Below are 25393 nucleotides of genomic sequence, written 5' to 3'. Positions count from 1 at the left end.
TCAAGTTTTCTTTTGAAACATTGTTTCTGCCATATTCTCTCCTCTCCTTTTAGAACATCAATTAGTTATACTTTAGCCTTTCTCATGGTGTTCTTTATTTCTGAATACTTTTTCCTGTGTTTTTCATCATTGTCTCTCCATGCCTCTCTGTATTTTCCTACCCATCTTTTATTTTACTTTTTTTTTCAGTTTGCTTAAATTGCTACCAAATCTATTCCTTGAATTCTTAGTATAAATTAGTTTTCATTTTTATATCTGCTATATCCTCTTTTATAGCTTTCAGTTCTCTGGTGAGGTTCTAAATCTTGTCACTTAACTATTGTACTTATTTCGAGAACTTATAATATCCCCCTGATGACTTTAATATATAAAAGCCCCTATGGATCTTTCTATTCTCTATAGTTTCCACTGGTTCTCATTCATGTTCTCTTATTTAGTATATGGTAAATAAATAAATAAATAAATAAATAACCAAGCACAAGAGGAGATATTTTGTTTTAAAGTAATATTTGCAGCTCAAAGATAATACAATTTTTCTTCAGAAATTGTTTGGCTTCTGCCATGTACCTGAGGGCATTAGTAATCCTAACCAAGGGTTAAGATGATGTGAAACTGACCTTCAGTCCCTGCAAGTGCTGTTCTATTTCCAGTTTACCCTTAGGATCACCATGCAGCCTTTCAGAATGCAAATCCAGTATGTGAGTGGGGAAGAGTGGGGGGTCTATGGGTCTTTACCATCTTTTCTTCAATAAACCCTAGACTGTAAATGATTTTTCCTTACTCCTTCTTTGCAGCAAGGCTCAGCCTCTCAGCTGCTTCTTTCAGAATCAGCAAATGTTCCCAAGTCAAAGGGGCTTCCGAATTCCAAGCTCATCACCCTGGATTTATGTCTTCTCTCAGATACTGGCCAAATAATTTCACTATTTTAACTCTCCAATGCCTCAAGTAGACTTTTAAAATCTACTCTTTCTAGCTGTCTTCAGTTCACAGTTACTCCAAAGCAGAAACTTCATAGACTCAATGATATACTTTTATGGTCATTCTTTGGACTGTGGTGTCAAATGCATTTGACCATATAATTCTAGTCCCATTTCTTTCCTAATCCCCATCCTACTTTTTTGACATTTTCATATTGGAAGAGAGGCTGGAACAGTAGCTCCTATCCTTTCAAAGATCGATGGAAATGGGGATTGGCAAAATGATAAACTTCTAAGATCTCACCTCCAATTTAGGTACTGGATTGGGTCCTTTGGAGCTTGTGTGGTGAGTGGTAGAGTAGGAGTGAGAGTGGCATTGAAGCCTCTCCAGCCAGAATCTGAATATGGGATAACATCTACTCTTTTAAAAGCCACGTAGGAAGAAAAGAGACTGGCAACTGGGGTCTGGGATTCACATTTCTGCCAACATTTCCTGAATACTTATGATCCAGGTCCTGGAATAACCTTTGGGGATATAATTGCCATTCTCAGTCTCTAGTATGGAAAATAAACATGGAAACAGATACTTTCAACAAAGAGGATATGATTTATTAAGCACTTACTATGTGTCAGATGTTTTTAATATATTTTTAAAACAAGTTCTAGAATCAAATGTTGGGAGATTAAGAAATTTACCCAGTTACACATTTATATAGAGAGAGATTCTGAGTATACTTTGTTAAAATGCTTTGCATCTTAGCCATTACATACATAAATTTATTGACTCTTTACATCCTCCAATAATATTTTGAGGTTGTAAGTAGGGTGGGGATGATAATCCTATTTTGCAATGATGAAATTGAGACCCATAGAAAAACTTATCCAAAAAGTCATTTGTTGGACTTTTCAGACTCAGATTCTGACTAAAAGGCATTTGGCTTGGAATTCTCTAAAAATCTCTAAGAAGGGAGACAATGAGATTTGAGAAAGCTACAAAAAGGCAAAGAACAGGGCTAGGGATATACAAAGGAAATAACACGTTGTTCAGATTTATTTACTATTTGCCTTTTATGAAAATGCACAAAGCTAATGATCCAGACAGAAAATACAGACTTATTAGGTAATGTCTAGGAACTAATATATCCACAGATCAGGTTCTATTCAAATATAGAGAGCAAGACTGGGGCTAAGTAGGAGACCATAATGGATTAAAGGAACTCTTCCCTGGGCACTGACTGTCCTCTTACATGTTGCTATTATTGATATTGACAATTATTGAATTGTTCTTTGGGCAATGTGCTAATTTTTTAAGTATGTTTTAAAAAGTCCATTTTTTTTATAAAATCCATTTTATGGACTAGAAAACTGAATTTCCCATACTCATGATGCTTTACCATTCTAACTTGTTAGTTGCAGAATAAAGAGTAAAACTTGAGAAATGGAACTTTATGAAATAACATCATCAAAATGGCAAGATAGGAGTTATCTACTGTCTTCCCCTCCAAAGAACACGAATTTTGACAGTCACAGATGAGAGTACCTTTGTGGAAGCCCAGGAGTACAGCAGAGACGTTCCAGCATACTACTGGGGCAAAAAAGAGATTAGATGCACGAAGAAGGTAAGAACCTTCTTCTTCTTCTTCTTCTTCTTTCTCCTCCTCCTCCTCCTCCTCCTCCTCTTCCCCCTCCCCCCCTCCCCCTCCCCTCCCCCTCCCCCTCCTCCTCCTCCCTGTTTCACTTTACCCATGAACCCCTTCCCCAAGGTGGCACAGCTCAGTGCCAAGAGAGACATTCTCAGAATATGATGTACCCAATGGGGGAAAGTGAGTGTGTGAGTGAGTGCCCAGATTCCCCAGTTGTGTAGGAGGCTACCTAAGAGAACCACTTCTTTCTCCTCTCATCCAGAATACTGAGGAGTGCTGAACAACGGTGGGGTGGGGTGGGTAGGGAGGGGGCCAGGGAGTGGCTGGGAGAACAGCTGCCAGGGGTATCTGAGAGCGTCAAAGCAGATCCTACTACCTGCTTTGCAGACTCCTTCAGAAAGCCCATGCATGAGCCACTAGGATTGCCTTGTAGGCAGATTCACCCAAGTAGCCCATGGGCACCTTCAATGCTCTGTGCACCTCACTCATAAAAACCCTACACCATGGAAAAAATCACAAATCTGATTTTTTTAATGGGCAAAGAAACTGAATACATTTTTACAAAGAAGAAACGTACTTGGCCAGCAAGTACATGAAAATATGCTCAATATCACTAAATATCAGGGAAATGCAAATTAAAACCTCACACCTATTCGGATGGCTATTATCAAAAAGACAGGAGATAAATGTTGGCAAGGATGTAGAGAAAAAGGAACCCTTGGGCACTGTTGAGGGGAATGTAAATTAGTACAGCCACTATAGAAAATAGTTGGAGCTTTCTCAAAAAATTAAAAATAAAACTACTATATGATCCAGCAATTCCACTTCTGGGTATATATCCAAAAGAAATAAAATCTGGAGAGAGATATGCACCCTCATGTTCATTCCATCATTATCCACCATACCCAGGACACAGAGGCAAACTTAAGTGCCTTTCCACTGATGAAGAGATAAAGAAAATGTAGTATATATACATAATAGAATATTATTCAGTCATAAAGAAGAAATCCTTTGACTTGTGACAACATGGAGGGCTTGAGGGCTTTGTGCTAAGTGAAATAATTCAGATACAGACATACTTCATGATCTCACTTGTATGTAGAATCTAAAATTTCAAACTCATAGTAACAGAAAAATGTGGTTGCCAGGGCCTGGGGTTTGGTGGCAATGAGATATTTGTCAAAGGGTACAAACTTCCATTTATGAGTTCTGGGAATCTAGCCCACGGCATGGTGACTACAGTTAGTAATTCTATCGATACATCATATACAGTTGACCCTTGAACAACAGGGGTTTGGACTGTGCAAGTCCATTTATATGTTGATTTTTTTAAACATCTTTATTAGAGTATAATTGCTTTACAATGGTGTGTCAGTTTCTGCTTTATAACAAAGTGAATCAGTTATACATATACATATGTCCCCATATCTCTTCCCTCGTGCATCTCCCTCCCTCCCACCCTCCCTATCCCACCCCTCTAGGTGGTCACAAAGCACCGAGCTGATCTCCCTGTGCTATGCGGCTGCTTCCCACGAGCGATCTACTTTACGTTTGGTAGTGTATATATGTCCATGCCACTCTCTCACTTTGTCTCAGCTTACCCTTCCCCCTCCCCATATCCTCAAGTCCATTCTCTAGTAGGTCTGCATCTTTATTCCCGTCTTGCCCCTACGTTCTTCTGACCATTTTCTTTTTTTTTTTTCTTTTAGATTCCATATATATGGGTTAGCATACGGTATTTGTTTTTCTATTTCTGACTTACTTCCCTCTGTATGACAGTCTCTAGGTCCATCCACCTCACTAAAAATAACTCAGTTTCATTCCTTTTTATGGCAGAGTAATATTCCATTGTACATATGTGCCACATCTTCTTTATGCATTCATCTGTTGATGGACACTTAGGTTGCTTCCATGTCCTGGCAATTGTAAATAGAGCTGCAATGAACATTTTGGTACATGACTTTTTTTTTTTTTATCATCTTTATTGGAGTATAATTGCTTTACAATGGTGTGTCAGTTTCTGCTTTATAACAAAGTGAATCAGTTATACATATACATATGTTCCCATATCTCTTCCCTCTTGCATCTCCTTCCCTCCTACCCTCCATATCCCACCCCTCTAGGTGATCACAAAGCACCGAGCTGATCTCCCTGTGCTATGCGGCTGCTTCCCACTAGCTATCTATTTTACGTTTGGTAGTATATATATGTCCATGCCACTCTCTCACTTTGTCACAGCTTACACTTCTCCCTCCCCATATCCTCAAGTCCATTCTATAGTAGGTCTCTGTCTTTATTCCCATCTTGCCCCTAGGTTCCCCATGACCACTTTTTTTTTCTTAGATTCCATATATATGTGTTAGCATGTGGTATTTGTTTTTCTCTTTCTGACTTACTTCACTCTGTATGACAGACTCTAGGTCCATTCACCTCACTACAAATAACTCAATTTCGTTTCTTTTTATGGCTGAGTAATATTCCATTGTATATATGTGCCACATCTTCTTTATCCATTCATCTGTGGATGGACACTTAGGTTGCTTCCATGCCCTGGCTATTGTAAATAGAGCTGCAGTGAACATTTTGGTACGTGACTCTTTATTATTTTTTTTTTTTAAAGATACTAAGTTATCAAGAGGCTAATTTTATGTTACCTGGACCAGCTAAGGCATTTTTTAAAATTTATTTATTTTTATTTATTATTTATTTTTGGCTGTGTTGGGTCTTCGTTTCTGTGCGAGGGCTTTCTCTAGTTGCGGCAAGTGGGGGCCATTCTTCATCGCGGTGCGTGGGCCTCTCACTATCGCGGCCTCTCTTGTTGTGGAGCACAGGCTACAGACGCGCAGGCTCAGTAGTTGTGGCTCACGGGCCTATTTGCTCCGCGGCATGTGGGATCTTCCCAGACCAGGGCTCGAACCCGTGTCCCCTGCATTGGCAGGCAGATTCTCAACCACTGCGCCACCAGGGAAGCCCACGTGACTCTTTTTGAATTATGGTTTTCTCAGAGTATATGCGCACAAGTGGGATTGCTGGGTCATAAGGTAGTTCTATTTTTAGTTTTTTAAGGAACCTCCATACTGTTCTCCAGAGTGGCTGTATCAATTTACATTCCCACCAACAGTGCAAGAGGGTTCCCTTTTCTCCACACCCTCTCCAGAATTTATTGTTTGTAGATTTTTTGATGATGGCTATTCTGACTGGTGTGAGATGATATCTCACAGTTTTGATTTTCATTTCTCTAATGATTAATGATGTTGAGTATTCTTTCATGTGTTTGTGGCAATCTGCATATCTTCTTTGGAGAAATGTCTATTTAGGTCTTCCGCCCATTTTTGGATTGGGTTGTTTGTTTTTTTTGATATTGAGCTGCATGAGTTGCTTGTATGTTTTGGAGATTATTCCTTTGTCAGTTGCTTCATTTGCAAATATTTTCTCCCATTCTGAGGGTTGTCTTTTCGTCTTCTTTATGGTTTCCTTTGCTGTGCAAAAGCTTTTAAGTTTCATTAGGTGCCATTTTTTTATTTTTGTTTTTATTTCCATTTCACTAGGAGGTGGGTCAAAAAGGATCTTGCTATGATTTATGTAATAGAGTGTTCTGCCTATGTTTTCCTCTAAGAGTTTGATAGTGTCTGCCCTTACATTTAGGTCTTTAATGCATTTTGAGTTTATTTTTATGTATGGTGTTAGGGAGTGTTCTAATTTCACTCTTTTACATGTAGCTGTCCAGTTTTCCCAGCACTACTTATTGAAGAGGCTGTCTTTTCTCTATTTTATATTCTTGCCTCCTTTATCAAAGATAAGGTGACCATATGTGCATGGGTTTATCTCTGGGCTTTCTATCCTGTTCCATTGATCTACATTTCTGTTTTTGTGCCAGTACCAAACTGTCTTGATTACTGTAGCTTTGTAATATAGTCTGAAGTCAGGGAGCCTGATTCCTCCAGCTCCATTTTTCGTTCTCAAGATTGCTTTGGCTATTCGGGGTCTTTCTTGTTTCCATACAAATTGTGTACTTTTTTGTTCTAGTTCTGTGAAAAATGCCAGTGGTAGTTTGATAGGGATTGCATTGAATCTGTAGATTGCTTTGGGTAGTAGAGTCATTTTCACAATGTTGATTCTTCCAACCCAAGAACATGGTATATCTCTCCATCTGTTGGTATCATCTTTAATTTCTTTCATCAGTGTCTTATAATTTTCTGCATACAGGTCTTTTGTCTCCTTAGGTAGGTTTATTCCTAGATATTTTATTCTTTTTGTTGCAATGGTAAACGGGACTGTTTTCTTAATTTCACTTTCAGATTTTTCATCATTAGTGTATAGGAATACAAGGGATTTCTGTGCATTAATTTTGTATCCTGCTACTTTACCAAATTCATTGATTAGCTCTAGTAAATTTCTGGTAGCATCTTTAGGATTCTCTAAGTATAGTATCATGTCATCTGCAAACAGTGACAGCTTTACTTCTTCTTTTCCAATTTGGATTCCTTGTATTTCTTTTTCTTCTCTGACTGCTGTGGCTAAAACCTCCAAAACTATGTTGAATAATAGTGGTGAGAGTGGGCAACCTTGTCTTGTTCCTGATCTTAGTGGAAATGGTTTCAGTTTTTCACCATTGAGGATGATGTTGGCTGTGGGTTTGTCATATATGGCCTTTATTATGCTGAGGAAACTTCCCTCTATGCCTACTTTCTGGAGGGTTTTTATAATAAATGGGTGTTGAATTTTGTCGAAAGCTTTCTCTGCATCTATTGAGATGATCATATGGTTTTTCTCCTTCAATTTGTTAATATGGTGTATCACGTTGACTGATTTGCATATATTGAAGAATCCTTGCATTCCTGGAATAAACCCCACTTGATCATGGTGTATGATCCTTTTAATGTGCTGTTGGATTCTGTTTGCTAGTAGTTCGTTGAGGATTTTTGCATCTATGTTCATCAGTGATATTGGCCTGTAGTTTTTTTTCTTTGTGACATCTTTGTCTGGTTTTGGTATCAGAGTGATGGTGGCCTCATTAGAATGAGTTGGGGAGTGTTCCTCCCTCTGCTATATTTTGGGAGAGTTTGAGAAGGATAGATGTTAGCTCTTCTCTAAATGTTTGATAGAATTCGTCTGTGAAGCCATCTGGTCCTGGGCTTTTGTTTGTTGGAAGATTTTTAATCACAGTTTCAATTTCAGTGCTTGTGATTGGTCTGTTCATATTTTCTATTTCTTCCTGGTTCAGTCTCGGCAGGTTGTGCATTTCTAAGAATTTGTCCATTTCTTCCAGGTTGTCCATTTTATTGGCATAGAGTTGCTTGTAGTAATCTCTCATGATCCTTTGTATTTCTGCATTGTCAGTTGTTACTTCTTTTTCATTTCCAATTCTATTCATTTGAGTCTTCTCCCTTTTTTTCTTGATGAGTCTGGCTAATGGTTTATCAATTTTGTTTATCTTCTCAAAGAACCAGCTTTTAGTTTTATTGATCTTTGCTATCATTTCCTTCATTTCTTTTTCATTTATTTCTGATCTGATCTTTATGATTTCTTTCCTTCTGCTAACTTTGGGGTTTTTATGTTCTTCTTTCTCTAATTGCTTTAGGTGTATGGTTAGGTTGTTTATTTGAGATGTTTCTTGTTTCTTAAGGTAGGCTTGTATAGCTATAAACTTCCCTCTTAGAACTGCTTTTGCTCCATCCCATAGGTTTTGGGTCGTTGTGTTTTCATTGTCATTTGTTTCTAGGTATTTTTTGATTTCCTCTTTGATTTCTTTGGTGATCTCTTGGTTATTAAGTAGTGTGTTGTTTAGCCTCCGTGTGTTTGTATCTCTTACAGATTTTTTCCTGTAATTGATATCGAGTCTCATAGTGTTGTGGTCGGAAAAGATACTTGAAACGATTTCAATTTTCTTAAATTTACCAAGGCTTGATTTGTGACCCAAGATAGGATTTATCCTGGAGAATGTTCCATGAGCACTTCAGAAGAATGTGTATTCTGTTGGTTTTGGATGGAATGTCCTATAAATATCAATTAAGTCCATCTTGTTTAATGTATCATTAAAAGCTTGTGTTTCCTTATTTATTTTCATTTTGGATGATCTGTCCATTGGTGAAAGTGTGGTGTTAAAGTCCCCTTCTATGATTGTGTTATTGTCGATTTCCCCTTTTACGGCTGTTAGTATTTGCCTTATGTATTGAGGTGCTCCTATCTTGGGTGCATAAATATTTACAGTTGTTATATCTTCTCCTTGGATTGATCCCTTGATCATTATATAGTGTCCTTCTTTGTCTCTTGTAATACTCTTTGTTTTAAAGTCTATTTTGTCTGATATGAGAATTGCTACTCCAGCTTTCTTTTGATTTCCATTTGCATGGAATATCTTTTTCCATCCCCTCACTTTCAGTCTGTATGTGTCCCTACGTCTGAAGTGGGTCTCTTGTAGACAGCATATATACGGGTCTTGTTTTTGTATCCATTCAGCCAGTCTATGTCTTTTGATTGGAGCATTTAATCCATTTACATTTAAGGTAATTATCGATATGTTTGTTCCTATTCCCATTTTCTTAATTGTTTTGGGTTTATTATTGTAGGTCTTTTCCTTCTCTTGTGTCTCCTGCCTAGAGAAGTTCCTTTAGCACTTGTTGTAGGGCTGGTTTTGTGGTGCTGAATTCTCTTAGCTTTTGCTTAGCTTTTGCTTTTAATTTTTCCATCAATATGAATGAGATCCTTGCTGGGTAGAGTAATCTTGTTTGTAGGTTTTTCTCTTTCATCACCTTAAATATGTCCTGAACCTCCCGTCTGGTTTGCAGAGTTTCTGCTGAAAGATCAGCTGTTAACCTTATGGGTTTCCTTTATGTGTTACTTGTTGTTTTCCCCTTGCTGCTTTTAATATTTGTTCTTTGTATTTAATTTTTGATAGTTTGGTTAATATGTGTTTCTCCTTGGATTTATCCTGTATGGGACTCTCTGTGCTTCCTGGACTTGATTAACTATTTCCTTTCCCATATTAGGGAAGTTTTTAACTATAATCTCTTCAGTTATTTTCTCAGTCCCTTTCTTTTTCTCTTCGTTTTCTGGGATCCCTATAATTCGAATGTTGGTGCATTTAATGTTTTCCCAGAGGTCTCTCAGACTGTCCTCTATTCTTTTCATTGTTTTTCTTTATTCTGCTCTGCAGTAGTTATTTCCACTATTTTATCTTCCAGGTCACTTATCCGTTCTTCTGCCTCTGTTATTCTGCTCTTGATTCCTTCTAGAGAATTTCTAATTTCATCTATTGTGTTGTTCATCTCTGTTTGTTTGCTCTTTAGTTCTTCTAGGTCCTTGTTAAACGTTTCTTGTATTTTCTCCATTCTATTTCCACGATTTTGGATCATCTTTACTCTCGTTATTCTGAATTCTTTTTCAAGTAGACTGCCTATTTGCTCTTCATTTGTTAGGTCTGGTGGGTTTTTGCCTTGCTCCTTCATCTGCTGTGTGTTTCTCTGTCTTCTCACTTTGCTTAACTTACTGTGTTTGGGGTCTCCTTTTCACAGGCTGCAGGTTTGTAGTTTCCATTGTTTTTGATGTCTGTCTGCAGTGGCTAAGGTTGGTTCAGTGGGTTGGGTAGGCTTCCTGGTGGAGGGGCCTAGTGCCTGTGTTCTGGTGGATGAGGCTGGATCTTGTCTTTCTGGTGGGCAGGTCCACGTCTGGTGGTGTGTTTTGGGGTGTCTGTGGCCTTATTATGGTTTTAGGCAGCCTCTGTACTAATGGATGGGGTTGTGTTCCTGTCTTGCTAGTTGTTTGGCATAGGGTGTCCAGCACTGTAGCTTGCTGGTCGTTGAGTGGAGCTGGGTCTTCGCATTGAGATGGAGATCTCTGGGAGTTTTTCGCTGTTTGATATTACATGGAGCTGGGAGGTCTCTTGTGGACCAGTGCCCTGCACTTGGCTCTCCCACCTCAGTGGCACAGCCCTGACACCTGGCTGGAGCACAAAGAGCCTGTCCTCCACACAGCTCAGAATAAAAGGGAGAATAAAAAGAAGGAAAGAAAGAAGAAGATAAAATAAAGTTATTAAAATAAAAAATAATTACGAAAAAAAAATTTTAGGCAATAAAAAAAAACAAAAACGGACAGACAGAACCCTAGGACAAATGGTAAAAGCAAAGCTATACAGACAAAATCACAGAAAGAAGCATACACATACACACTCACAAAAAGAGAAAAAGGGGAAAAATATATATATATATCGTTGCTCCCAAAGTCCACCTCCTCAATTTGGGATGATTCCTTGTCTATTCAGGTATTCCACAGATGCAGGGTACATCAAGTTGATTGTGGAGATTTAATCCGCTGCTCCGGAGGCTGCTGGGAGAAATTTCCCTTTCTCTTCTTTGTTCACACAGCTCCTGGGGTTCAGCTTTGGATTTGGACCCGCCTCTGCATGTAGGTCCTCTGAGGGCATCTGTTTTTTGCTCAGACAGGACGGGGTTAAAGGAGCAGCTGATGTGGGGGCTCTGGCTCACTCAGGCCAGGGGGAGGGAGGGGTACGGATGTGGGGCGAGCCTGCGGCGGCAGAGGCCGGCGTGACGTTGCACCAGCCTGAGGCGCGCCGTGTGTTCTCCCGGGGAAGTTATCCCTGGATCTCAGGACCCTGGCAGTGGCAAGCTGCACAGGTTCCCGGGAGGGGAGGTGTGGATAGTGACCTGCGCTTGCACACAGCCTTCTTGGTGGCAGCAGCAGCAGCCTTAGCGTCTCATGCCCGTCTCTGGGGTCTGCGCTGATAGCCACGGCTCGCGCCCGTCTCTGGAGCTCCTTTAAGCGGCGCTCTTAATCCCCTCTCCTCATACACCAGGAAACAAAGAGGCAAGAAAAAGTCTCTTGCCTCTTAGGCAGGTCCAGACCTTTTCCCGGACTCCCTCCCGGCTAGCTGTGGCGCACTAGCCCCTTCAGGCTGTGTTCATGTCGCCAACCCCAGTCCTCTCCCTGGGATCCGACCTCTGAAGCCCGAGCCTCAGCTCCCAGCCCCCGCCTGCCCCGGCGGGTGAGCAGACAAGCTTCTTGGGCTGGTGAGTGCTGGTCGGCACCGATCTTCTGTGCGGGAATCTCTCCGCTTTGCCCTCCGCACCCCTGTGGCTGCGCTCTCCTCCGTGGCTCCGAAGCTCCCCACCTGCAGTCTCCGCCACCTGCAGTCTCCGCCCACGAACGGCCTTCCTAGTGTATGGAAACCTTTCCTCCTTCACAGCTCCCTCCCACTGCTGCAGGTCCTGTCCCTATTCTTTGTCTCTGTTTTTTCTTTTTTCTTTTACCCTACCCAGGTACATGGGGAGTTTCTTGTCTTTTGGGAGGTCTGAGGTCTTCTGCCAGCATTCAGTAGGTGTTCTGTAGGAGTTGTTCCACATGTAGATGTATTTCTGATGTATTTTTGGATAGGAAGGTGATCTCCACATCTTAGTCTTCCGCCATCTTGAAGCTCTGATTTTTTTTTTTTTCACTAAATGCATACTACATTACTACATGAATCGTAGTTGATTGAATCTGCAGATGTGGAATCGTGGATCCCACGGCTAACTGTAAAGTTACTGGTAAATTTTCCACTGTGCCCCTAACCCCCTCATTGTTCAAAAGCCAAATGTCCTTTATTTTCCAAAATTTTTTTAAATTGAAGTATAGTTGATTTACAGTGTTGTGATAGTTTCTGGTGTACAGCAAAGTGATTCAGTTACATTATATGTGTGTGTGTATATATATATATATATATATATATATATACACACACACACACTCACACACTTTTTCAGATTCTTTTCCATTATAGGTTATAGGTTATTCCATTATAGGGTTATTACAAGATATTGAATAACCTATAATGTTATTCCATTATAGGTTATAGGTTCCATTATAGGTTATTACAAGATATTGAATATAGTTCCCTGTGCTATACAGTAGGTCTTGTTTATTTTATATATAACACTGTCAAATTTTCAAGGAACTCGTTTTTAATTTTTATTTTATATTAAAGTATGATTTAACAATGTTGTGTTAGTTTCAGGTGTACAGCCAAGTGATTCAGTTATAAATATACATGTATCTATTCTTTTTCAAATTCTTTTCCCATTTAGGTTATTACAGAATATTGAGCAGAGTTCCTTATACTATGCAGTAGGTCCTTCTTAGTTATTTATTTTAAATATAGTAGTATGTATATGTCCATCCCAAACTACCAATTTATCCCTCCTCCCCACCTTTCCCCTTTGGTAATCATAAGTTTGTTTTCTAAGTCTGTGAGTCTGTTTCTGTTTTATAAATAAGTTCATTTGTATCATTTTTCAGATTCCACATATAAGCAATATCATATAATATTTGTCTTTCTCTGACTTCACTTAGCATTATAATCTCTACATCTATCCATGTTGCAAAATGGCATTATTTCATTCTTTTTTATAGCTGAGTAATATTCCATTGTGTGTATATACCACATCTTTTTATCCATTCATCTGTCAATGGACATTTAGGTGACTTCCAAGTCTTGGCTATTGTAAAGAGTGCTACAGTGAACATTGGGGTGCATGTATCTTTTTGCATTAGAGTTTTCTCCAGATATATGCCCAGGAGTGGGATTGCTGGATCTTATACTAACTCTACATTTAGTTTTAAAAGGAAATTCGTACTGTTCTCCATAGTGGCTGCACCAATTTATATTTCCACCAACAGGGTAGGAGGGTTCCCTTTTTTCCACACCATCTCCAGCATTTATTACTTGTAGACTTCTTGATGATGGCCATTCTGACTGGTGTGAAGTGGTACCTCATTGTAGTTTTGATTTCTCTAATAATTAGTGATGTTGAGCATCTTTTCATGTGTTTCTTGGTCATATGCCTGTCTTCTTTAGAGAAATGTCTGTTTAGGTCTTCTGCCCATTTTTTTGATTTTTTTTTTTTTTTGATATTGAGCTTCATGAGCTATTTGTAAATTTTGGTGATTAATCCTTGTTGATTGCATCATTTGCAAATATTTTCTCCCATTCTGTGGGTTGTCTTTTCGTTTTGTTTATGGTTTCCTTTGCTGTGCAAAAGCTTTTGAGTTTAATTAGGTCCCATTTGTTTATTTTTGGTTTTATTTTCATTACTCTAGGAGGTGGGTCAGAAAATATCTTGCTGCAATTTAGGTCAAAGGGTGTTCTTCCTATGTTTTCCTCTAAGAGTTTTATAGTATCTGGTCTTACATTTAGGTCTTTAATCCATTTGGAGTTTATTTTTGTGTATGGTGTTAAGGAGTGTTCTTATTTCATTCCTTTACATGTGGCTGTACCGTTTTCCCTGCACCACTTAGTGAAGAGGCTGTCTTTTCTCCATTGTATATACTTGCCTGCTTTGTCATAGATTAGGTGACTATAGGTGTGTGCATTTATTTCTGGGCTTTCTATCCTGTTCCATTGATCTACATTTCTGGTTTTGTGCCAGTATCATACTGTTTTGATGACTGTAGTTTTTTAGTATAGTCTGAATTCAGGTAATCTGATTCCTCCAGCTCTGTGTTTCTCAAGATTGCTTTGGCTATTTGGGGTCTTTTGTGTTTCCATACAAAACGTAAAATTTTTTGTTCTAGTCCTGTGAAAAATGCTATTGATAATTTGATAGGGATTGCATTGAATCTGTAGATTGCCTTGGGTAGTATAGTCATTTTGACAATATTAATTCTCCCATTCCAAGAACATGGTATATCTTTCCATCTGTTTGTGTCATCTTTGATTTCTTTCATCAGCATCATATAGTTTTCAGAGTATAGGTCTTTTGCCTCCTTAGGTAGGTTTATTCCTAGGTATTTTATTTTTTTGATGCGATGGTAAACAGGATTGTTTCTTTAATTTCTCTCTGATCTTTCATGGTATAGAAATGCAATAGTTTTCTGTGTATTCATTTTGTATAATGCAATTTTAGTGAATTCAGTGATGAGCTCTAGTAGTTTTCTGGTAGCATCTTTAGGATTTTCTATGTATAGTATCATGTCATCTGCAAACAGTGACAGTTTTACTTTTTCTTTTCCAATTTGTATTCCTTTTATTTCTTTTTCTTCTGATTGCCATGGCTAAGACTTCCAAAACTATGTTGAATAAAAGTGGTGACAGTGGACATCCTTGTCTTGTTCCTGATCTTAGAGGAAATGCTTTCAGCTTTTCACAATTGAGTATGATGTTAGCTGTAGGTTTGTCATATACAGCCTTTATTATGGTGAGGTATGTTCCCTCTATGCCCACTTTCTGGAGAATTTTTATCATAAATGGGTGTCGAATTTTATCAAAAGCTTTTCCTGTATCTATTGAGATGATCATATGGTTTTTATTCTTCAGTTTGTTAATGTGGTGTGAAACATTGATTTTACATATGTTGAAGAATACTTGTATCCCTGGGACAAATCCTGCTTGATTGTGGTGTATGATCGTTTTAATGTATTGTTGGATTTGATTTGCTAGTATTGATATTTTGTTGAGGATTGTAGTGTTTATATTCAATCAGTGAGAATTGGCTTGTAATTTTTTTTTTTTGTATTTTTGTCTGGTTTTGGTATCATGATGATGGTGGCCTCATAGAATCAGTTTAGGTGTGTTCATTCTTCTGCAATTTTTGGAAGAGTTTCAGAAGGATAGGTGATAACTTTCCTCTAAATGTTTGATAAAATTCAGCTGTAAAGCCATCTGGTCTTGGACTTTTGTTTGTTGGGAGTTTTTAAATCACAGTTTCAATTTCAGTACTTGTGATTGGTCTGTTCATATTTTCTATTTCTTCCTGGTTCAGTCTTGGGAGATTGTACCTTTCAAAGAATTTGTTCTTATCTTGCAGGTTGTCCATTTTATTGGCATATAGTTGCTTGTAGTAGTCTCTTATGATCCTGTGTATTTCTGCTGTGCCCTTTGTAACTTCTCCTTTTTCATTTTCTAATTTTATTGATTTGAGTCCTCTCCCTCTTTCTGGATGAATCTGGCTAAAGGTTTATCAATTTTGTTTATCTTTTCAAAGAACCAGCTTTTAGTTTAATCTTTTCTATTGTTTTCTTTATCTCTGTTCCATTTATTTCTGCTCTGATCTTTATGATTTCTTTCCTTCTACTCACTTTGAGTTTTGTTTGTTCTTTCTCTAGTTGTTTTAGGTGTAAGGTTAGTTTGTTTGAGATTTTTCTTGTTTCCTGAGGTAAGTTTGTATTGCTTCCTGAGGTAAGTTTGTATTGCTATAAACTTGCCACTTAGAACTGCTTTTGCTGCATCCCATAGGTTTTGGATTGTTGTGCTTTCATTTTTGTTTCTCTCTAGGTGTTTTTTGATTTCCTCTTTGATTTCTTCAGTGATCCATTCAAGGTCCTTGTTAAACATTTCTTATATATTCTCAATCTCTGCCTCCATTCTTTTTCCGAGATCTTGGATCATCTTTACTATCAATATTCTGAATTCTTTTTTGGGTAGATTTCCTATCTCCACTTCACTTAGTTGTTTTTCTGGTGTTTTACCTTGTTCCTTCATCTGGAACATATTCCTCTGCCATCTCAGGTTGTCTAACTGTCTGTGCTTGTGGTCTCCATTTTGTGGTCTGCAGGATTGTAGTTTTTCTTGCTTCTGCTCTCTGCCCCCTGGTGGGTGAGGCTAGTCTAAGAGGCTTGTGCAGGCTTCCTGGTGGGAGGGACTGGTTCCTGCCCACTGGTGGGTGGACCTGGATCTTGTCCCTCTGGTGCACAGGGCCATGTCAAGGGATGTGTTTACTGGGAAGCTAAGGGCTCTGGAAGACTTTAGGCTGACTGTCTGCTGATGGGTGTGGCTGTGTTCCTGCCCTGCTGGTGTTTAGCCTGAGGCATTCCAGCACTGGAGCCTACAGGCTTCTGGGTGGGACCAGGTCTTGGTGAGAAAATGGCAGCCTCCAGGAGAGCTCACACCAATGAGTAATCCCCAGAATTACTGCCACGAGTCTTTGTCCCCACAATGAACCACAGCCGACCCCTCTACCTCCACAGGATACCATCCAATACTAGCAGATAGGTCTGGCCCAGTCTCTTATGAGGTCACTGCTTTTTCCCCTGGGTCCTGATGCACACGAGACCTTGTGTTCACCCTCCAAGAGTGGAGTTCGTTTCCCCCAGTCCTGTAGAATTCCTTCAATCAAACCCCGCTGGCTTTCAAAGCCAGATGCTCTGGTGGCTGTTTCTCACATTGCCAGACCCACAGGCTGGGATGCCTGACATGGGGCACAGAACTTTAACTCCTGTGGGAGAACCTCTGTGATATAATTTTTTTCCAGTTTTTGGGTTACCTACCTGGTGGGTATGGGATTTGATTTTATTGCAGTTGTGCCCTCCTACCATCTCATTGTGGCTTCTTCTTTATCTTTGATTGTAGGATATCTTTTTTGGTAGTTTCCAGCATTTTTCTTTTTTGTCTATGGTTGTTCAGCAGTTAGTTGTGATTTTGACATTTTAATAAGAAGAGTGAGCCCATGTCCTGCTCCTCTGCCATCTTGTCTCCACCCAAAGCCTCAAATAACTTAGATCATTGGCTCATTATGACAGATAAAATTCAGGAACAGTCAGATGGAAGACATACAGAGAGGAAGGTATAGGAAAAGGGCTTGGAGCTTCCATGCCCTTTCCAGGCTGCCATTCTCCCAAAAGTCAAGTGTACTTGATAGTTGCTAAGAGAGTAGACTTAAATGTTCTCACCACAAAAAAGTATTATAATTGTATGAAGTAACAGATGTGTTAACCTTATTGTGTTAATCATTTAATAATATTGATACATGTGTATCATATCATCACATTGTAGACCTTAAACTTAATGTTGTGCCAATTATAGCTCAAGAAATCTGATGGGGGGAGAAAAGGAACTTTAAAATCAAACCTAACTCCTGTATCCTACATCTCCATGTCCTTCCAATTTTGCCTAAGATTTTAACAATTCCTTTAACTTGCATCTATACCAGGGAGAGAGCAATAATCTTCTAGAACAGAGGATCTTAACGTGTGGTAAAACAGATATTTCCCAGAGATGGTTGGAAGATAGCCTAGAGCTTTATGAAAAAAGCAATCACAATCATTTTTTTTAACATTTAGAACAAATAATCAATTTTGCACTTTCAAAATGGCACCTGAGTGGTAGAGAGGAGGAAGACAGAAAAGTAAGACAGGAGCCAACCACGCCAGTGAGGAGGTTGAAATAAGAGTTCAGGGCCTAGCTATAAGGATACAGAAGAGAGAGACCACTGTAGGAATAATTGGGAAATCTCAAGGAAGGTTCTCTATTCAAGATGGAATATCATGAATCACTAATGGTGATTGTAAAGGTAGCTCTTTTGTATGTACGTCAGAACTTCCTATAGGAAACATTTTCACAGATTTTCTTAAATCACTCTCCACACTCTAAGCATATTAAGTATATGGTAGAAAAAATTGGAGAGAAATTGTTAAAAAAAAAATACATTGGCCACAAATTTTTCAAACATTAACATGTTCACCCAGAAATCAAAAAAATGAAACTATTGCATTTGTGCTCTCATCTATATAAAAATACAGTAAGTCCCCTACATACAAACCTTCAAGTTGCAAACTTTCGAAGATGCGAACGTGTGTTCACATGTCCAATCACGTAAGTTAGTTCACATGTCTGGTGTACATTGTCACGTGCATGCATCATCTACAAGTGATTGTGCTTTTGTGTATTTCACTGTGTAGTACTGTATAAAGTAGAGTAGTACAGTATCTTTATTTCAAGCCAAGGATGTCTGGAAGAAAGCGTAAAAGCAGTGGTGATGTAGCTGGTACTGCTGAAGAACTGAAGAGATTCACGACACAGGAAATGGCAAGGGAATTTTCTTTGAGGAGGAACTGTTAGTTTTTGAGGCACAGGACCCAAACGTAGAATGGTATATGAAGGTTGCAGCAGCCATTCAGAATGCAATCCAGTGCTACCATGTCATCTATGACGAGGAAAAAAAAAGCCACTACCCAGACATCACTGGATCTTTTCTTCAAGAGGGTAACCAGAATTGAATCCAGCAAGGAACCAGAACCTGTGTCATCAACATTGGGTATGAGTGAAATTGCAGCTTGCCCTCCGCCTCCTATTGCTGACGATCCTTCAGCTCTACCATCTCCCACCTCTTCTCCCTCCACCAGTCAGTAACTCTTCCTGCCTGTTCACTTGATGCCAGCCCCGGTATACCAGCTGTTGTGCTGTACTACTGTACTTCTCAAGGTACTGTACTGTAAGATTTAAAATGTTTTCTTTTTTTGTTTGTTTTTTATGTATTATTTGTGTGAAAAGTATTATAAACCTATTACAGTACAGTACTATATAGCTGATTGTGTTGGTTCAGTACCTAAGCTAACTTTGTTGGACTTACGAACAAACTGGACTTACAAACATGCTCTCAGAATGGAACTTGTTTGTATGTACGGGACTTACTATATTTTTTAAATGACTATAGGGCAATTTAGCAAATGAACTCACTTGATGCTGGGTTAAATACAAATTGGACAACCACTTTTGGAAAACAATTTGACAACAGGATTTATGAGGTCTGCACAATGGTCAATAATTTTCCTTCTGGTATTTTATCTTAAGGATAAGCAGAAAAAAGGACATTGACAAATATGTCTGTGCCACTTAGTGGAAAAAAATGAAACTAGCCTTCTATTCCAGAATAAAAATAGGTTAAAATAACCACAGACAAGGACACAACTACTGTAACTTATTATAAATAATTAAGCAAACACCAATTGAAAAAAAGTAGCAGAATGGAAAATTAAAATGTTAATAAATTTATATTTAAGCATTATTCTTGTATAGCCTAGACCCTATATTAAGTTTTTTAAATAATATAAGCAAAGATTAACCCAAAAAAAGTGTCCATATTGGTCATACCAGTATCTGTTGTTTATTTTTTCCCCCACCCTTCTCCTGTGAACTCTCTCCCAATGTCACTCTTAGAGTCCTTGAATACTTCAGGCATTGGGGGAGAATAGTCAGAGACCTGGGGCTAGTGAACAGGCCCAGAAGGAGAGTAGGAATAAGTCTTATAATCTAGCCCTGGGAGGTAGAGTGGAATAAGGAGGGAAGATTACTCCCATGGGGGTAACTCAAGATCCAGAGGGAAGAATGCAGGTGTCTCTGTGCAACCCTTGGGAAGCAACTGGTTGTTTTCAGTACCAGGATAAAGAGGGGACACAGGAGAAAATATTGAAGAGGTCAGAGCCATGGCCTCCCTTTGACTATGAACTAAATTCATCAAAGCATCCAGACAACAGGTGACTACTGTAAAGAGCTCTGTGGACATTGTCCAAATGGGTAAGTACATTCCAGAGATGGAGACAAAGTTATTGGAATCAGACTCCAATTTTCAGAAACTGCATTTGTCTTTGATCCATCCAGGGCTTATCTTCTTTACAATTCAAGTCAAAAGTAGAGGAAATAAGTTGAGTACAAATTGGGCTGGGTTATGAATCAAGGAAGAGGCGAAACCCCAATGTAAAAAGCTTTGTTGCCTAGTAGTCCCCATCAGAACATGACAGAAAAGATTGTACTATTCCATCCTGATTGGACCTCTTGTCTTCTGCTCCACAGTCAGGCAAACTTCTCTCCCAACTGCATCTTTACACCATCAACAGGTCTCTTTAATTATTTTTATCCATGTTTAAAAGGCTATTCATACAGTTGGGAAAGAAGGATATGGAGTTACCAAGGTCATATGAAAATAGCGCTGTGTCTGTGTTCTCTGGAAGGGGGCAAAGGACAGAGGGGAGGAGTAGGTAAGGAGGGAATACAGTGCCTGTTCCAGAGGCCAGGCATTCTAATATTTCACCTTCTGTGTGTGCGCATACACACATTTATAAACAGTTCATTTTAATACATGATGCAACTCTAAGGCAGCTGTTACTCCCTTCATTTCACAGACTGGCAAACAGGCAGTGTAATCTCTCTGCCTTTGTTTTCTAAGTCACAGAGCCAGAAACAGTAGAGTTCATATTTGAACTAAGTTTATCTTGCTTCTAATCCATGTTTATTTCACCACAACAAAACATCTCTATCAGGAGCTTCAGACCCACCATGAGGATGCCTCTTCCAGGACTTGCAGGCATGTCTCCCGTGTTCAGGTAAGGATGCCCTTATGTGGACTGATACTGAAAATGTTTCTCTAGAATGTTCTAGGTAAAGTGACACAGGTTAGGTGTCACACCTAGTTCAAACCACCACTTAATATGCCAATTATCAACTTGGTGGATTTTTATTCATATGCTCATATTCTTTGTCCCAGCCTAAAACTCAGTTACAATTTCATTGACTAAACTGGGTCTGGCACAAATCAAAGTTAGAAATCTGGTTTTAAGTCCATCGCATGAACATTGATTCTTTTATGATGAGATACTTTGACCTTCCCTGACTTTGAGTAATTAGACCACCATCCTAAACCATAAAGGGACCTATCACAGTATCTTCAGAGAACACTTCAGATATTCTCCCTTTTATGAGATAAAATTGTGTATCGACCAGTGTTCCCAATAAATCCCTGTCTCATCTCTACAATTCCTGGACTTTTGAGGAATCTTCAAAGATGTCCCACATGACGGTGAAACAAAGGAAACTATTCCAATTTGCAGGATGTAAATTTCTGCTCTACTCCCCACCCCATAGTGAACAGTAAGAATCTGGGGAAAAGAAGCTGATGCCATATGCCAAGAGCCTCACACTTACTTCATTTGTTCTTTATCCTTACCCTTTGCAGTTGATAGTCTCCCCATTTTTAATAAGAAAAAGACTGAGACTTCAAGAGTTTAGGCAATTTACCCAAACAATAGGGTACGATGGTCTGGATGGGAAATCTGGTTTTGTTAGATGGTAAAGCTGATACCCTAAGCTGCTACTGTGGTACTATCTATCTCCCATCCTTTCCTTTTCTTTTTTTTTCTTTTTTTTTTTTTATGATGATGAAAGCTTGATGGTATTCACATTGCTTAATTTGTGTCATGCTTTATTTATTTATCTATTTATTTATGGCTGTGTTGGGTCTTCGTTTCTGTGCGAGGGCTTTCTCTAGTTGTGGCAAGGGGGGCCACTCTTCATCACGGTGCGCAGGCCTCTCACTATCGCGGCCTCTCTTGTTGCGGAGCACAGGCTCCGGACGCGCAGGCTCAGTAATTGTGGCTCACGGGCCCAGCTGCTCCGTGGCATGTGGGATCTTCCCAGACCAGGGCTCGAACCCGTGTCCCCTGCATTGGCAGGCAGATTCTCAACCACTGCGCCACCAGGGAAGCCCCCTTTACTTTTCTTATCCAATAGATTCACAGAATCTTTACATTTGATCCCTGAGGAAGTAGTTTCACACATGGTATCACTTATTGGCATATTCAAGTACTCAATTCACAGAATTGCTAAAGTCAGAGTTAATATAAAAGAACATCTGTGAACGATTTTAAAGTTCACAGAACTTCAATCTTTTTTTTCAATACCTAGTCAATACCTGACCCAGAAGTAAGTAAACTCAAAAAACCTAACATTGTGTGTTGGAACCTGAATTACAAATCCATGAGGTTACATAGGGGCATTTCTTATGCTTATTTGCTATGAAAATGTAACTTCTATTTATATTTTAGATATGAATAATTTGAAATGTGCATGGACTTTAGTTGGTGGGAATTCAGTGACTATGTACCCATCCACTCTGGTATAGAGATATCAAAGAAGGCTTTGTAGAGGAGAGATGGTCTGGGATGGAACTTGATGCCTGGGTAAAAAAACCAAGAAAGTGGTGAGACCTCTCAGCAAAAATGTAGCCATGTGAAGAAAGTCACCATGTTACCATGACATGAGTATGGGGAGTCTGACTTGTTGAATCTGAGATTCTAATGGGAAACATGAGGAGGGCAAGCCTAAGACAGGACAAGACCCAAATGATACCCTTTGCCCTCAGCTTCTGAACCCTGAGGATGTGTAGCAGTAGGAGCCATTGCTAGATTCTTAGAGGCACCTGAAGGGCAAAAGAGCAAGAAGTGGACCAGGCTTTTACAAGTAATGGACAGTGGTTTAGCGCTGATCTCCCTATCTCTTCAAAGAATAGAGACCAAGAAGTATGTGGCCAGTAAGAAGGGTCCTGTTGACTGTTTTCTGTCAGTACATTTTTTTTTTAATCACTGTGATCAGATAATGGGCAAATGTCCAGTGAGATTTGCTCATAAAAAGATGCACCTCATCTTTTACCTATCTCAAATTATAGATGATGCCCAGATTCTCAGAAAGTTTAATAGACTCTGTCCTTAATGTTCCTTAGGATGGTTGACTCTATCTGTTCTTCATCTTTCTAACCATGAAATCTGGGCAACCTTAAATGAGATATTTTCCTTTGAAAAATTAGGTCCTATGCCAGGTATCTTTTAAAGAAGTCAATTAGATTCGTCAGTCTGACCAAACCATTATTAAGCTATTAAAGAAAAGGGAATTGTACCTCACTAATATATTTTCCTTAGTAAATTGTCCCCTTAGTAAGTTGTCCCGTTATGTTTTTGATTGGGTTTTGATGATTTTGTAAGACTTTTAAAGCTTTTCACTATTCTTCAAAAACAGAATATACCCATACACAAAAGAAAGAAAATTAAAAGAATGTGTTTTTACATCCAAGGTATATTCCTGTAAGAAACATATTTTAATGAAATCATACCGTATCAATACTTTAATCTGCTTTCTGCCATTCCCTCACTTAGTGTAATATGACGTAAACGTTTTACCAGGTAATACATAGCTTTAAAAATATTATAATAAATCTAATTCATTGAATAATGCTTTACTTTTGAACGCATTGATTCTAAATTTTCACTATAAAATCATGAATTGCAAATAGCTAATCATTGTTATTGATGTTACTCTTTATACAACAAAGAGAAGCATATGCAGGCACTAGGCTAAACACATGGACTTACATTTAATCATTGCACGTAGAACTTTGTGTTTTCCAGTGTAGAAGTCCCCCAACTTGTTCATCCCCTTTGATCCAGTAATTCCGCTTTGGGAAATATTTCCTAAAGGAAATGGAAGAGAGCAATTTAACAGTAGAAATGTTAAGCATACCTGTTTCTACATTTACCAGTGGGTGTTTTCATGCAAAGTCTTTTATAAAATACATGTCAATTTTCAAGTAGGCATTCAGAATTCTTTATTATAGGTTCCGTCAGGATGGAAATAAGATTCCAGTAGTCTACAGTTTCCAGGGGCAATATCTGTCATAGCAGTAAAAATCTAAAACTAAGAGCTCCTGTCCCCTAGCTACTCTAAACCCTCAAACATGTTCATGTCTGCTTGTTAATAATGCCTGCTTGGTGCCTACTTCTTTCTGGCTTACTGACATCCCAGGGCTGGAGTCCCTGCACATCTGGCTCTCCATCCCCTTTAGCTCCATGTACCTGGTGGCTGTGGTGGGGAATGTGACCATCCTGGCCGGGTAAAGTTGGAGCGCAGCCTGCACCAGCCCATGTACTTCTTCCTGTGCATGTTGGCTGTCATTGACTTGGTCCTGTCAACCTCTACCATGCCCAAACTGCTAACCATCTTCTGGTTTGGTGCCTGTCACATTGACCTAGATACTTGCTTGACCCAAATGTTCTTTATCCACTGCTTCGTCACGGTAGAGTCAGGCATCTTCCTTGCCATGGCTTTTGATCACTATGTGGCCATCTGTGACCCACTATGCCACACCTCAATGCTCACCCATGCAGTGGTAGGACGTTTGGGCCTGGCTGCCCTCCTCCATGGAGTACTCTACATTGGACCTCTGTCCCTGATGATTCTCCTGAGGCTGCCCCTTTACCGGACCCAAATCATTGCCCACTCCTACTGTGAGTACATGGCCGTGGTCACCTTGGCATGTAGTGACACAACAGTCAACAACTTATATGGAATGGGAATTGGCTTCCTGGTATTGATCCTGGATTCATTAGCCATCACTGCCTCCTATGTGATGATTTTTAGGGCTGTAATGGGGTTGGCCACCCCTGAGGCTAGGCTTCAAACCCTAGGAACATGCAGTTCTCATATTTGTGCTATCCTTGTCTTCTATATCCCCATTGCTGTTTCCTCTCTCACTCACTGCTTTGGCCATCATGTCCCTCCCCATATCCATATCCTTTTGGCCAAATTTTACCTCTTCATTCCACCCATCCTCAACCCAATTGTCTATGCTGTTCACACTAAACAAATTCGAGAGAGACCTCTCCACATTCTTAAGTCAGGGGCTCAACCCAAGTGACTGTTCTGAATCTATGAGACAGATATTTAGTGATGGCAGGAAAAGGCTCTGACCAGGGAAACCAATGAAATAAGACCCATGCAACCAAGTCTTACCTGAGTTATGGAGAAAAGGGTCTAAGAGGAATACTAGAATATATTCTGTTTGACCATGGATTTCCTGAAAGTGGAAACGGGAATATCTGAAATATTTGAAAGAGGAAATCAGGGCTTGAGTTTTTGTACAATATTCCTTTTACTATTTGACTTCATAAAATTAAGCACAATAGACACAAGAATACAGACCACAGAAGTAGGATCGTTTATATCTTTGACTTTTTTGGTGAAGGATTTCTGGTTTCTCTTTGGAGAGAGTGTTTTGCACAATTTCTAGAAGGTAAAATTATAACTTAACACCTTCTTGAAAACGGTTTACATATTCTGTTCGTAAAGGTCTGGAAAAATTGTGTTGGCAAGCTTTTCCAATCCTTTTCACTTGCCCCATAAAAGGTCTTTTGTTGAGAATGGAGGCAATATGAATGTGAGAAACCTTAATATAATGAGACTTGGAATGGGACTCTACTACTCACAGGAGTTAAAGTCCTCAAGCCAGGTCATTCTCCCATTTA

The 25393-nt window shown here is 39.2% G+C and overlaps 1 protein-coding gene across 1 annotated transcript; it reads left to right on the top strand.

Annotated features, from left to right (window-relative positions):
* Positions 1-18110: 18110 nt before the first annotated feature.
* LOC137772213 (olfactory receptor 52M1-like) lies at positions 18111-24786 on the top strand. Its single transcript, XM_068556089.1, is given in 4 exon segments — positions 18111-18140; positions 18671-18749; positions 23808-23978; positions 23981-24786. Coding segments are annotated over 4 exon segments (1086 nt in total).
* Positions 24787-25393: the final 607 nt, after the last annotated feature.

The sequence above is a fragment of the Eschrichtius robustus genome, chromosome 11 (genome assembly GCF_028021215.1).
Source record: "Eschrichtius robustus isolate mEscRob2 chromosome 11, mEscRob2.pri, whole genome shotgun sequence".
NCBI lineage: Eukaryota > Metazoa > Chordata > Mammalia > Artiodactyla > Eschrichtiidae > Eschrichtius > Eschrichtius robustus.
This window is presented reverse-complemented; position numbering and strand designations above follow the sequence as displayed.